The sequence below is a fragment of the Puntigrus tetrazona genome, chromosome 16 (genome assembly GCF_018831695.1).
Source record: "Puntigrus tetrazona isolate hp1 chromosome 16, ASM1883169v1, whole genome shotgun sequence".
NCBI classification, from domain to species: domain Eukaryota; kingdom Metazoa; phylum Chordata; class Actinopteri; order Cypriniformes; family Cyprinidae; genus Puntigrus; species Puntigrus tetrazona.
This window is the reverse complement of record NC_056714.1, coordinates 20,155,009-20,169,793: the sequence shown is the minus strand read 5'-3', so window position 1 is coordinate 20,169,793 and position 14,785 is coordinate 20,155,009. Positions and strand designations below refer to the sequence as shown.

General features: G+C 34.7%; 2 protein-coding genes across 3 annotated transcripts; both read right to left on the bottom strand.

Moving 5' to 3' along the window:
- Positions 1–541: 541 nt before the first annotated feature.
- On the bottom strand, positions 542–2,999 carry si:dkey-7j14.6 (uncharacterized protein LOC556585 homolog). Its single transcript, XM_043261285.1, is given in 7 exon segments — positions 542–858; positions 1,012–1,113; positions 1,235–1,387; positions 1,553–1,609; positions 2,482–2,583; positions 2,794–2,886; positions 2,888–2,999. Coding segments are annotated over 7 exon segments (666 nt in total). The 5' UTR covers positions 2,969–2,999; the 3' UTR covers positions 542–780.
- A 676-nt stretch (positions 3,000–3,675) lies between these two features.
- LOC122360562 (semaphorin-4A) lies at positions 3,676–10,601 on the bottom strand. 2 transcript variants are annotated; one of them, XM_043261283.1, is made up of 14 exons: positions 10,415–10,601; positions 9,291–9,451; positions 9,086–9,142; positions 8,484–8,579; positions 8,315–8,408; positions 8,115–8,234; positions 7,824–7,957; positions 7,289–7,473; positions 7,038–7,179; positions 6,450–6,639; positions 6,081–6,196; positions 5,806–5,969; positions 5,241–5,308; positions 3,676–4,747 (listed from the first exon to the last, which is right to left on the bottom strand). In XM_043261283.1, the coding sequence occupies exons 1-14, from the start codon at positions 10,512–10,514 to the stop codon at positions 4,068–4,070; spliced, it is 2,307 nt and encodes a 768-aa protein (XP_043117218.1). In that variant the 5' UTR covers positions 10,515–10,601; the 3' UTR covers positions 3,676–4,067. The 2 variants fall into 2 exon arrangements, with proteins under 2 accessions (XP_043117218.1, XP_043117219.1); XM_043261284.1 differs by having other exon boundaries at positions 7,292–7,473.
- Positions 10,602–14,785: the final 4,184 nt, after the last annotated feature.

Below are 14,785 nucleotides of genomic sequence, written 5' to 3'. Positions count from 1 at the left end.
AACGGATTAGGCCATAATTCGATTAGGAAATTTAAATAATTATAAACATGCCTTGAAAAAAAGCATTGTGTATTTTAAGATTAAACAAAAGCACTGACATGTTTGAAGATCAGTCCATGTGAGTTTATTTCAGTTAAAACAGCTCAGATTTATATTTTAGTCTAGGCTTAGCCCGGTCTGTGAAAGTCGGGGTTTATCGTAAATGATAATGACTTAGCATCTCAATTTCACATTTTTGTGTCACAATTATGATTTAGCATGTAATAGCCTTGCAATTATCTACCAACACATTTTTCTTTTGCAGCTGAAATGGGCTTTCGTAAAAAATAAAACTTTATTTTCTTTAAGATCTTTACCAGAGAACAAATTATACTTTTATTATACGTTTCCCCCAACATTGGGAATGTATTGAAAAAGTACTGCTTTTTCCAGCTAATAAACTTTAAAACACTGACAGCCAATCGGAGTTTTAAGAGCTCGAGTATTTAAAGCATATGACACAACGGTTACAATTAAATGTATTCAATAAAACTGCGAGAAATATAATGAAACGTAGTGCATTTTATTCATAAAATTTAGCAAGCACTGTGTAATAGGCCTCATAGAAGAACATCACCATGTAGAAATGTCAAAAAGTACAAATTCTAGTGGAAAATCTTGCCTTGTATATAAGAATCCCAGCAAAAAGAAAGAACTATAGAAAGCAGACAGTATCAAATTTAGCCTATATGATGATTAAACGTTTGACTCGAGAAACCTTGGCCAGAACTGTGTGGCCATTCAGGGGTTGGAGACACAATCCACCCCGACTTTCAGGAGACTGGAGTTACTGTTGTAAGGGTCGGCATCGGTTTCACTCTGAAATAAAGAGAGAAGATTTTCCACGATCACATCGTTATTTCGCAATCAAGACTACACTGAGAACTGAAGTTTATAAGCGTAGGTCTTCAACCGCAAACAGATCATCATATATATATATATATATAAACCTCCACTGAGGTCTGATCTCACCTGTCGGATGGCCCGGGCAGAAAAGATGGCCAGAGAGATGCACACGCACAGTTCAAGAAAACAAAGCACCAGCAAGAGACCCTTCAAACCATCCATCAAACTCTAAATAAAAAAAACATCACACACGGCATACAGACAGTCAACTTCTGTCTCGCGAACATGCTACAAATACATCTGCATTCATCAAATGTAAATTTGAGATCATCAGTAGTCACAGACGTACATTAAATCTCCATATCATGTAAGAACAGGACCAGTAATCTCCATCGCTGCAAGGATCCACTCCTGGTCTGTTGCTGAGTTCCCAACTGAAGTAGCCGATTCCTGCAGCAGCCAGCAGAGCACAGATCACACTCATGGACAGCGTGGCTTTGATCTAAACCAACACAGAGGACAGGAATGTATTTTTTTTAAAGAATTAAGAGTTTTCAGAACATTTGAAAACTAAAGGAAATCCTGAAGGTTATTCAGAAGGGTGCAGAATGTTGTAGGAATAAAAAAAAAAAACATAAACTTGCTGCCAATATGAGAGTCTGCTCACCAGAGAAGAACTGGATCTCTTGTGTGCAGCAATTGCCACGGACCCAGAGACGACAAACTGAAAAAAAAAAAAAAAAAAAAAAAAAAAAAAAATCATTTCTGTGTATATTTATTTGATTTTATCAAGCTGATACAAACTTCAGAGGTGTCAAAACTTTTTACTATGAAGGGTGAAAAATCTAACTTGACAGAGCTGTGGACTAAAAGTAAATGCTGTATTATATCCAACTATAAATCCATATTGTAATAAAATTAAAAAAAAATGCATTAAACATTTTACTTTTTAAAATTAAAAGCAAAAATAAATTCATTCAGTAACAGTTGCTATATTCAGGAAATAGTTCAATCTCACAATTCAGCTATATATATATATATATATATATATATATATATATATATATATATATATATATATATATATATATATATATATATATATATATATACATATATATACACACACACACACACACACACACAACACACACAATTATATAAAAATAAATATATACAAATTTACAACATATTATATAATAAATAAATAAATACAAAATAACCAAAATATACATGGAGTCTTTCAAAAGTAATAATGAAAAATTACAAACAAACTTTCAACAAATGCATAAATAAATAAACAAATAAATAAATAAATAGTCCCAGTAGAAATCTTTGAAAAATGTCCATTAATACATTTTCAGAATTTAAAAAAAAAAATGCAATAAGAACAAAACAAAACCAAATTAGAAATAGGGTTGCGAAAATTTGGAAATTTTTTGTGAACATTTTTCAAAACATTTGGAAAATTTCCAACCCTCTTTTAACCACCGCCTCTTTATATAAATGATCATATTTCTTCTGTTATTTCAGTGGCATTTATTGTGTATTTTTGTATATTGTGTAAAAACGCCAGGGCTCAAAATGTTTACTCACAGGAAGTCCGAGGGACATTACAGTCTCAATATTCAGCATGTCCACGAGCACGGTAATGGTGCACAGAGTCATGACCACCACGCCAATAAACACCTGCACCAACTACACAAACACACACAAACACTTCAGTACAATATACTTTAAATCTGACAGTCCTGAATCGCTTTCCTCTAAACATTAGAAGAACGGTTGTGTGAAAAAGTGATCTGTTACAACATTCTTGCAGGCTAAAAACAACTCCAAGGCTTGCATGCTGCAAAAAATAAGAAGCAATATTTAACATAGTTGTGAAACTGCAAGTCCAGCTCTCACCCCCAGCGACAGAGGCTTCCCCTTCAGGAACATCTTGTTTTTTGCCGACAGGTTGGACTCTTCTAGTTCACCCGAGCTGGTCTTCAGGTCCGAGAGACTGTGTTTTTTCCTCCAGTGGAATAACATGAGTCACTACCCTCACTCCGTTCGCCTCAGTAGTCATTGAAGAGGCCATATCTCACAGAAATATGAGGCTCACCTTAATGCTGCCACAACAAGGAAACAAGACGCCATATGAACTAGCTCGTCAAACCTGCTTTTAATGTTGCAGATCTTAAGCCACTGTTATAGCTCGCATAAGACTGTTCACTGTGTATACAGTTTGTGATATAAAAATAATTTAATTATGCTGTTATTTATTCTAGTTATAGCCTAAACAACAGGTGTGTTTTATCAGGCACCTTCATTACTGCCCTGTGTTTCACTTTATAGCTACTGTATCGCTGAATACTCATTTATGAATCCATCGAACTGGACTATCAGTCACAATTCTTCACTAACTGTGAATGCATATAGTAAACATATAAAGTAAGACATAAACAGTAGCGTCGTAAGAACGCCATCTCGAACGCCACTGATACTGTTTTAGCAGACCCGACTGCTGGAGTTTAAGACAATAACGTTGCGCAGGTAGGCAGCGTGCCAGCTTTCCACAAACAGCCACCATGACAGTGATTTTAGTTTAGGACGAACTTATAAACGTGTGTATCCCGTCTAAACAAAATACCGTACGTTTACCTGTTTACTTGCCGCTTGTTCAGACGGATCGGTTCAGGAGCGACCTCATTTACCGACAGAACAACAGAAAAAGCCTAACGGGAAATAAAACTTCCTTCTCCTCCCACTGATTCTATTTAACCCCTTCAGGCACAGAGGTGGAACTTCTGTCAGAAAGTATTTATTCTTTTATTATATATAAATGCGATATTTTATTTATACACTGTGAAAAGAACTGTAAGTCATACATTTTCTTCTTAATTAATTTTTTTGTGCAAATTATCCCTTTTTTTTGTAAACAAGCCATTTTTTTCATGACGCGGGGCTATCTTACCTTAAAATCCTAAAAAGAAAAAACAAACCAAAACTGAATTTCAGCACTGACCGAACAACAGTTTTGACAAAACAAGCATGATTTCCTAAAATCCTAAAATATAAATAAAATCAAACGATTAGCCTATACATATTATGCAATATTTTGCTAAAATTCTAGCGATCACTAGATTTTTCCAGACTAAATATGGGTCAAGCATCATTTTTTTAGTTTAGCTTAGGGCTCAGCTTTTCTGCTCGTCCAGTTCTGTTTGCCAGATATTGTCTGATTCCGCGTCTTTAGGTTGTTTCTGAGGTGTGGTTTTGTTGCACCTCATACTGCGCCTCCAAAGAACCACAAAAGCAATGAATACAAAGAGACAAAAGACGAACAAGAGGCAAAAAGCAACCATTTCGTTATAGTAACTCTTCTGTGCAACGCAAACGATGTCTTTTCCTGCAGTGTTTATGTTTATAGTAGACTGAGGATTAGTCCTAGCTTTTTTCTCATTGGTCCTGTCTGGTGTCATAAATGCATCCGTCCTTTCCTCTTTTGTAGGTTCAGATTCGTCAAACTCAAATGCTGTGTAGTAATCAGAGATGGGCTCTGTTTTTGGGTCCTCGTCAGAGTTCAGGGTTACGTCAGGTTGGCGATCTGATGGAGGAGGGAAAGAACGAGGGAAGACAGGGAGAGTTACAGCAAAGGCGGCGATGGTTTGTTTGAAGCCCAGCTCCTCAGACACGCAGAGGTAGGTTTTCAAGGTCTCTGGAGTGACTGTAAAAACAAGACTGTCATCTGCCCTCTGCATGTACATTAACTGAGGAACGACTCTGTTGTCCGAAAACCTCCAAGTCACATCCGCCAGTCTGGATCTCGAGCGACACGGTAGAACCACAATCTCATTTAATCGTGCAATCCGCGTCACTGGAAAAAGACAGAGATATTAATTGAATCAAATGATGAATGTGAATGGGTGCCGTCAGAATGAAAGTTCAAACAGCTGATAAAAACATCACAGTAATCTAATCCACACAACTCCAGTATTTTGTGAAATGAAAAGCTGCATGCTTGTACGAAACAAATCTATGATTAAGATTTTAAGCTTTAAACTAAAATACCAGAACATAATAATGGCACCCATTTACTGCAGAGGATCCATTAGTGAGCAACTGAAGCAATACTAAATGACTCCAAATCTCCTCTGATGAGAAAAACAAACTCATCTACATCATGGATGGTCTCATGTTGAGTCAATTTTAGCAAAAAATAGCTTTTTTTGTAAGCAAAACAAAATGACTGGATGTGAAAATATTCATAATTTCACACTAGAATATTTACATTAAGCATTTGAAAATCTGGCACCTTTACAAATGACCTACACCATGTAGTTGCAAAGAACACTCAGAAATGTGTTCACCTGTAGCAGCAGTATGTTTGAACTCTGTGCATTGCGCATTGACATTTCCGCTTTCCACATCCTGCCGTCTGTGTTTGAGACACAAAAAGATATGAATTGCAGTGAGATATATGCCATTTCACATCAAAGCACCCCCCAAAAAGTGCCAGTTTTCATCTCAGTCAGTCCACTGTGGTTATTGCTAAGGCTAAAATGATTAAATATCTAAAATCTAACTATTACATTTGTGTTTAATGTTAATTCAAAATAAACTGAAAAACAGAAATGTTGCCCTGGCAACTAACTAAAATAAAATAAGCACTAAAACTGAATTAAAAAATAATGAAAACAAATAAGCTTAAATAAAAACATAATTAATTCCAAAAAATCTAAACACTAAAGCTTAATTTAAAACGAAAATTGAAAATATTAAAATAAAATCTATTTCAAATTATTAAAAATAATACAAAAATAACACTGGATCAGTTGGACCGTTGCTACTTAAGTGGGTGGTTTATGGACTATTTATGACTGCCCAAGATCTTAGCTTAAAATTCTGACATTGGTCCAGAAGAAAAAAACTTACAGGTTAGAACCCATTCTGGACACAGTAGCACAGGCTCTGGTCTCTGAGTCCCATCCACAGAACGGGTCACGGGCCAACACACACTCTGCACAGTTTGGATAAGCTGAGCAGTTGGATACAGGCACTCTGAAGACACCCTCAGAAGAGCCGATGAACAACACACCCTATAATTTACAAAGACTGTTACATAAAACCTGATCACATTATACATCTAATCAATTCTGACTCTGTTTATTATGGAAGTGATTACAATAATATATGAGACAAAAAAAAACCTTGCTGGTGGAAAGAAGGATGTTTTTCACAGTATGCGGTTGCTTAAATATCTGAATTTCTTCGATGACATGAGGACCTTTAGCCAGCAGGACGACTTTATGAAGAAAACCAGATTCTGAAGAAAACAGAAGAGGACATCAGACCATACACAAATAAACACGATAAACTAAATCCATGAATAAAGGTAGAAAAGCTGTCACTGTGTACCTTTCATAGGTTCAAATATGTACACTTTAAGTACAAATCTGTACCTTTATGGTACCAAAATGGACCCTTTAGGTACAAACACATACCCTTTTAAAAGGTACAGCCCCAGTGACAGCTTTTATATCTTTATTTCTGACTGTCTGTATTAATTATGTGTGTACCGGTGAGCAGGTAAAGGATGGTGTAGCTGTGTCCATTTGCAGCTTGAGTTCTCTGAACAGCTAAACGGCTATACCGCTCTTCTGTTGAGGAGAAAATCAGTTTCTTGTCCACGGGACGCACAACTTTTTCAGTCAGGAAGCTCTTTTTTACAATGTTTAACACACGGTCGTTGTCATTGAATAATCCACACTGTGAAGATACGACACACATCTGATTACACAGCGGTTAAAGCTGCTGCGCATCACTGTCTGAATGTTAAAATATATTCTCGGGTCCCAGTTTAATTTGTTACTATAATTAAATCACTGGCAGAGGATTTCATGAGAAATTTAAACACTGTGCCACTTTGCAATCATTGCTCTGTTTGCTTTAGCACTGATTTTATTTTTTTTAATTTAAGAAATACAATATGTGGGTTCCCGATGTTGACTTTTACGGTGTCTAATCTGTGGCATCAAATGAAATTGCAAAAATAAGATTAATATTATTTTAAGAATTTTATAGAAATGTAATATTTTAATATATTGTAAATAACTGAAAATGTTACATATATACTGTATACCACTGGCTCTCTTATTCTGTGTTACCTTGCCAAGTTTACCGTCTACATTTGGTTGATGATTCCAGTGGTTTACATTCAAATCGAATGTCTTGTAATCGCCTGAAAAAGCTGCTTTAATATCTGTTAGACTAAAAGCACAGACTGCCGACAGGCTAGATGACGCTGCCCTAAAAGAGAGAGAGAGAGAGATGGAAAGTAAAGGATTACACAGATGTCACATGAGCTTTCAGAACAGTGAGAATATGTCATGATTGCGTGTTTGATTTAAATAATCACAACCACTGTGATGTAAAGACTCCGTAGAAAAGGGTGTTGTCAGGAGACTCGTCATCCGCTGGGGACATCTTGACAATATCCTGCAGCTTGTTGAACTGGAGCTCATCCCCTTGTTGGCAGACCAGCTGAGACTTAGCAAAGGATGTCCAGCGCTTCTGTAAGGTAAGGCTTCCTCCGTTGTCATTCTGGTATAAAAATGATTTCATTAAAAAAAGTAGTAGAGCTGTGTCTGTTGAGGTATTTTTTGACCCAGATGACAGTAAAAAATATTATGTATATAATCAAAATGCCTTTTGCAAGAACAGTACAAAAAATTTAAAAGATTTTTTGGATTTTATATAGCTGATATATCTCGAATTTTGTACACTCCTGATCATTTCGGTGTGGTCTTAATTGAGATTCTTGAGTGTCTTTAACAATATATGTTCTTCTTTTTGCTATATTTATGGTTGATATGAATTTAAATACATTGCTGTCTAAAAGCAATCATAATGTATAACATTTGCTCTGTTTTGGTTAGGTTACTTATCCTCACCGTGCAGACCTGTGCCACACGAGACACAGTAAAAGAGTTCAGAAACGAGTCTCCGGTCAAGTCCCCAACCTCAGTAAAAAACAGCAGGATCTTTCCTTCACTGGCGATATGTGTTGAACTTACGAATTCAGGTTCTAAGACAAAAACAAACTGTGAAAATTCACTCAAGGTTGCAGTAGCGACTTATTTATGAGCCTTTTATGAATTAAGTACTATAATAGGCCATCAACATCAAACTTTGCATATGTTAGCATTATGGCAGCGTTACTTCTGAGGCAAAAATATACAAACCCTGTAGCAATTTTGGTACATTCTGAAGCTCCAAGTTATTGCGCGCTCCTCTGCTGTGACAGCGAGAAATGACCTTCACCCCAAAGTAGCCGACTTTTGTTGCTGTATACAGCTCTTCGTCTGTTAGGGAGGTCAGAATTAAGCGTGTGAGAGCACTAGTTTAAGTGAGGTCATTTCAAAAGTTGTTTCTGGCCTCTCACCAACAATAGTGGCTGTGTTCCTCTGGGTGGAGCTGGAGGGACAGCAGTTTTTGGCATCTTTTGTGTCTCTGCCAGTTCTCAGAGAACTTGCTGGCTAAAACAGAGACTTTAATCTCAATCCATTTAATTCCCATATATTGATCTGTGCAATTTATGTATCTGAACTTACTATGATGAGGGCTTGTGGTTTATATGCATTTGTCCCACAGGCATAAAGGTGTGTAGAGTTAAAAAACTGCAGAATACTAATGAAGTTGCCACAATCCTGTTACGGACAAGCATAAAAGTGAACAATAAGAGGTATATTATAAGCTTGTAAAAATAAAGGGCCAATCACATAATTGCAATTTGTTAGCCAAAGTAGGCATACAATGCATTTCTTCAATTTCAATTTAAATTAAAATTTATAATTTATATTTCTTCTTTTTTTTTTTTTTTTTGGAGTAAAAAGAATTTTTTTTATGTTTTCGAAAGTCTGCCCCAGCTGGCATTTATCAAAAATACAGTTAAAACAGCAATAGTTATAATTACATTTTTATTCAAGTATGTTTTGGAATATTATTTATGCCTGTAATGGCAAAGTTGAATTGGTATTTACTCTTAAAAGCTATAACCACAAATAAGTACACATTAAAACTGTTCTTATAAAAATTCATGAGGTGATAGAATATATTATAAAGTTATTTATAATGCATTATTCCTTAAGAATACCCTTAAATACAAGCTTTTCAGAAAGTTCCAGGCTGATGTTAAGAATGGTAGCCTACATACCGTCTTTGAGGCCACTGTACAGGTTTTTATGTTTTGTGGAGATGCTGCCCATTCCAACTGCAAAAATGAATTAAATAAATAAATATATAAATAACTAAAAGTAGTTTTCCCTAAGTCTAGGGTGATCTTCATGACGGAGGTTTAGAGAGTGCAAATCTGAAATATACAGCACAATATTCCTAAAGGGTTAGACAATCTTTCTCACCTTGTCTTTGAGTGTAATACTATCAGGCTGACTGACATCCAGAGAGAGCAAAGCATCCCGAGCACCAACAAACAGTGTGTCAGCATCAGCGCTGAGCAGCAGTGTGCTGCTGTTCTTCACAGAAGAGCTGTGGTAGAGGCCCAAGAGACGCTCTGAGCTTCCTGTTGGAAGAAATAAAACAACCCGTTAAACCCTGACCGCTCCAGTATAAGAATACAATTCTCAGAAACTGGCGTGTGTATTTTACACCAAATTATTTTTCTTGACCAAGTGTTTAGCAATGAAACCACAACACTGACACTCTTTTCCTCTTTTTGCTCTGAGGAAATAAGCATGGCCCATCCGCTGAGATTAAGCAATACTGAACATACAGACAAACAGAAATATGATGTTGTCTAATCAGCCAAACTCTCTTAGAGAATGCATCATTAATATTAGAAGATAAATAACAACCCTGATTGTTGATGAGGCTGATTTTAAGGTTAAGTTTCATAGCAGATTCATAATTGGTTCCAACTTATGTTCTAACTTATGTCTGAAGCTAACCGCAGTGTTAAGACACGCTTCTCTGCAGCAGCAGGCCTTCGTGCGTGTGATACAAATAATCGTTCAGCGGTGGTTTCAAGCGAGCAGCATTTAGACCATCAAGTATTTGCAGAACAACAGCAACAGATAAAAACAAACCAAGCCACAGCTCAGATGCTTAAAGAAGAAATATTACAAAACATACACATGTGTTATTGTCCAACATGACTGTGCAAAGATTAAAGTAAGGATTTGGCTTGTTTCATGAATTATTTTCTTATACCAAAGTTGAGCAGATTTTTTTGTATTTCTATAGAAGTCAGAGGACCAAACTACTTTATTACAGTTGGGAAAACAATTAATTTCTCAGTAATTCATACTGGAAACACATTCTCACAAAAACGTGGTTACAAACGACAGCAGTGATATCAGCAGCAGTCCGACTGATAAAAAACAGTTTCTTTCTCAATGCTTATACTAGAACATCTATTTACATATACTTTGTCCTCAACACTCAATCACTATCAGCCACTGTAAGTGTGAGTTTTTGTATCATCAAAAATGTCTCATTATCATCTATCAATCTGGGTTTCACTTACCCTGAGAGAATGACACACGAGGACGCAGGGAAGCATGAGACGAATCTATTAATCCCAAGACGAGGACCTTAAATATCCAAATCCTGCATAAACCTGCCATCCTAATGGATGTTTTAGGGTACAAAACCGGTTCTGATCAGCTACAGAAACAGCAAGTGACTGGATCTCACTTCCTTTTGATCTGACCTTCTAGAGCGCAGCAGGAAGGAAGACTAAAAAACCTCAAGCCACTCTGACTCAGTACCCACTACTAAACACTTACTGCTAATGGCACTACTTCTGACAGCAGCACGAAACTGAATTATAATGATATTATCATGATATCTTTTTATATTCAGTAAGTGCATTTCCTCTTGATATATCTAATTTCTGTGTCGGATAAAAACATCTTGTTTTTAATTGCAAATCTTAACTGATAACAATTTCTTGCAAAGCTGCCTTATAATTTGTTATGTAATAAATAATATAATATAATATAATATAATATAATATAATATAATATAATATAATATAATATAATATAATATAAGTAGTTACAAAAGGTAGCATAATTATGCAAACTATTTTTTGTACCCGTTTTGTTTTGGAAGCTATGATGATATCTAGGTACACCACACGTTGTTTAACAGAGATAGAAAGTGATAGTGGTTGGAGATAAGGTAAAAAGAGGAAATGTAGACACAATTAAAGAACATACTGAAGGCAACAACAATAGGGCAGGTTGCTATTATTAGGCATGAAAGTCAATTAGACAAAAAGATATTTCCTCGAGTTGAAGGTAAAAGAAGAGGCGTGCAAGGGACTGAAAGTATTTTTAAATACTGACTTTTAGACATAAAGTTTGTGTAAGCAAGCAACCTCACAGAGGTAAAGAAGAGTTTTAGTGAGTTCAGAAAGTCAAAATGTTCTTCTGCTATTTAGATTTTCAACATTTAGCAGGTGACGAACTGGAGCTATGACCTTTGGCCTTTCAGCTGTGAGTTTTCTTTCAGCTATCATTCTGCACAGCACACAGCGAAGTTTACAATGATACAATGACAAAACATTTGTACATAGCTATATAACTGCTCATTATTATTATTATGAAAATAATGCTTTAATAAAAAAGTTATTAAATGTACAAATTAAAAATTATGGGGAATCGTAGCGACCAAAAACATATAAATAGATGTAAAAATGGATTTATATTGCAACCTTTGACGTGATGACAATATAAAATCCTGTTTATATCATAAATGTAATATGTAATCCTGTATAAAAGGTGGTACGTTTTGAGGACAAAAGTCAGAATTACAAAAATAGTTGATGAATTTAAAAAAAAAAAAAAAAAAAAAAAAGCATAAAGTGATATAATCTCACAAAAAAAAAAAATCAGAATTTTGACATTACCTATAGCCTAAAGCAGAGTTGCCAAATTATTCACTCTAAATCGACAATTAAGATATTTATTTAACTATGTAAATACAACATATTTGTCTAATTAATTATGAGCATTTGGATAAAACAAATTCATACAGGACTGTACTTTGTATAATACGAATACTGGTATTTACACTAGCTTTATCAGACACTGTACATATTACACTGTAACTGTAACACATCAAATTTGTTTTAGGCAAAACTTTGTCCAAAAGTGCAGCACACCTCACTGACTGATGGAGCTCCCACAACCACAGACGTGATGTTCCTCTTCAAACACCTGACCTCTCACTTCTGTTCACGGTCACGCCGTGATGATAGTTCGCTCTGGGAAAGAGTAGAAAAGGTTTTTAGTAATTGAGAAGTGGGACAAGTCAGGGTGCAACCTCCCAACTTTTCAGTTTTTTTAAGAAAATGTGCTTTTTTTTACCTTGGACTGTGCAGATATCATTTCAACTTTATCTTAAACAGCAGTCAAGATGCGTTTAACATTTCAAAAGACTTCACTGTAAGCAACAATTCCACAATATCATATATATGTATATGTATATGTGTGTGTGTATATATATATATATATATATATATATATATATATATATATATATATATATATATATATATATATATATATATATAATATTATTAAAATATTTAACTGATGGAGATGACAAATTTGACAGAGTCTTGTAGTAATTTTAAATATTGAATACATTGGATTAATTAATTACTTTATTAAAGCAAAAACAGCAAACAATAAGTATGTTATTATATATTAAGCTCTTATTCAAGAGTCACATTTAAGTATTTTGTTATATCACTGAAACACAAAATCTTACGGTATTGGCAAATTAGGCATGTTTTTTAACAAAACAAATAGCGTTCACGTAGCAGCCATTTTGCTTTTTTTTCTGTTGACGCTAGATGCTAATGGAACCTGATTCAGGGGAATAACATTATCTAAAAGTTTAATAATTTCCTCTGAATTCGAAAGATGGTGTTGACATATCATGATTGGGACACAGGAAATATTAACATTAAGATTTAAAATATTCTAAACCTATAAATGTTAGCAGAACCTGTCTGACACTGTGGCAAGGGGTCCTTTGGAGTGACAGCTGCCCCGATATTACCTGATTTTATTACATGTCTGACGGTGTTGACAAAAACTGGGGGCACAACATAGAGACATTATGAAGCATGCATGTGTCACTGAAAAACGACATATTATTAAGTGTTACTTCTCATAAAACAAAATCTTTTTTATCATGAATTTTTTTTTTTATTAATTAGAAAGCATGCGAAGGATATGATGAAGCGCACTGTTTTAGATGTAGTGAACAGACAATAGACAGTCCTAGATTTGGTATAATGATCAGAAAATGTAATTAAATTAAATTTAATTAAATTAAAGGTGAAAATTGCGGTAAATACTTGTATTTATATTTGTATTTTTAAACCTACGATTTTTACTCCGTGTCTCAAGAATGACTGAAAATCAATGACAACAAAAATAAAGTTTAATATTCCCTTAAACACTTTTCAAGGCATTTCAAATATATATATATATATATATATATATATATATATATATATATATATATATATATATATATATATATATATATATATATATATATATATATATATATATATATATATATATCTATTGTTGTAGGATTGATCTGAGTGTAGGTCTCATTCCCTCACCCTCTTTGTTTTCATATCTGCTTTTCTCACTATTTTAAAGGCATTAAAGCGGTTTGGTTATTACTTTCGAACATCTGCAGATCATCCCAAACACCTCAAGGGGGCGAAAGGACAGTTCTGATCATCTAATTCCATGTTCAGTAGCCTACATGCGTTTACAGTTTTAAATAATGTTAAAATATAATTTCATAAATTTTGAAATGATACTATTTTTTTTAGCAATTAGTCTGATAAGATAAGATTTCTATATTTGCCTATTTTGGATTTGTTTTGCTGAATCGCTTGACAACTACTTGTTTACAAGTCTACACTCGCGCACTTTGTCTTTGAATTGAGCTAAAACCTGTATATGCTTGCAGAAAAATGCCTGGAAAAGCTCATGACTCACTGACAGTGTTTCCCTTTTTCTCTCCCACAGTAATTCTCAAATCCTGCTTCTGGGGGCCCTGAGGCACAGCACACTAAGATGCCTTCCTCCTCTAACACATCTAATTAGACTCATCATCTCATTATTAGAGGTTGCATGACCTGAATTGTGCGTAAGATTAGTGAGATTCCTATTACGTGCAGCGCTAGGGGCCCCTGGGAGCCGGATTCAGAAACACTAATCTTACCCCATTTGAGTTTAAATTGCTCTTTTACAAATGCCAAAAACACACAACAAGTATTAGTTCATTTTATCTAGTTCTTCTCTATTTATTTATTTATGTATTTATTTTTACAAAAATGTCAGTAAAAGGTGAACTGTTTTATAAGCAAATATAACTATGTACACATAAGACCTATTGCATAATAGAACTTCAAAACACTTCCCTTATAGGATGCAATATATTTTGTCAGGATGTTGATATTTAGGCAACACGTATTATTGAATGGTTGTGTTTTTTGTTGTTGCTGTTTTCGGATTGAACTGGTAGCTTGGGGCCACCTAGAGACGAGTGGTAAATTACACATGTCATGAATCTGACAAGATTTTTAATAACATGATTTCTAGTAGTCGGTGTTTCTCAAGAAAACGTTATAATATGAACTATTTTTGCTGGCTATGTAAACGGCACTTTATAAATCTAAAAAAACTGTCCAAAATTAACGTTAGTGTTTTTTATCAAACGTGGGCGGCTATCGTCTTTTAATACTTTTTATAAGGCACAGTATAATCATCCAGCAGGGGGCGCATTTTGGCTCTGAAAGACAATTCCTTCACTGAGCACCTTTATATTGTTAGAAACACGTAAAAACAATATA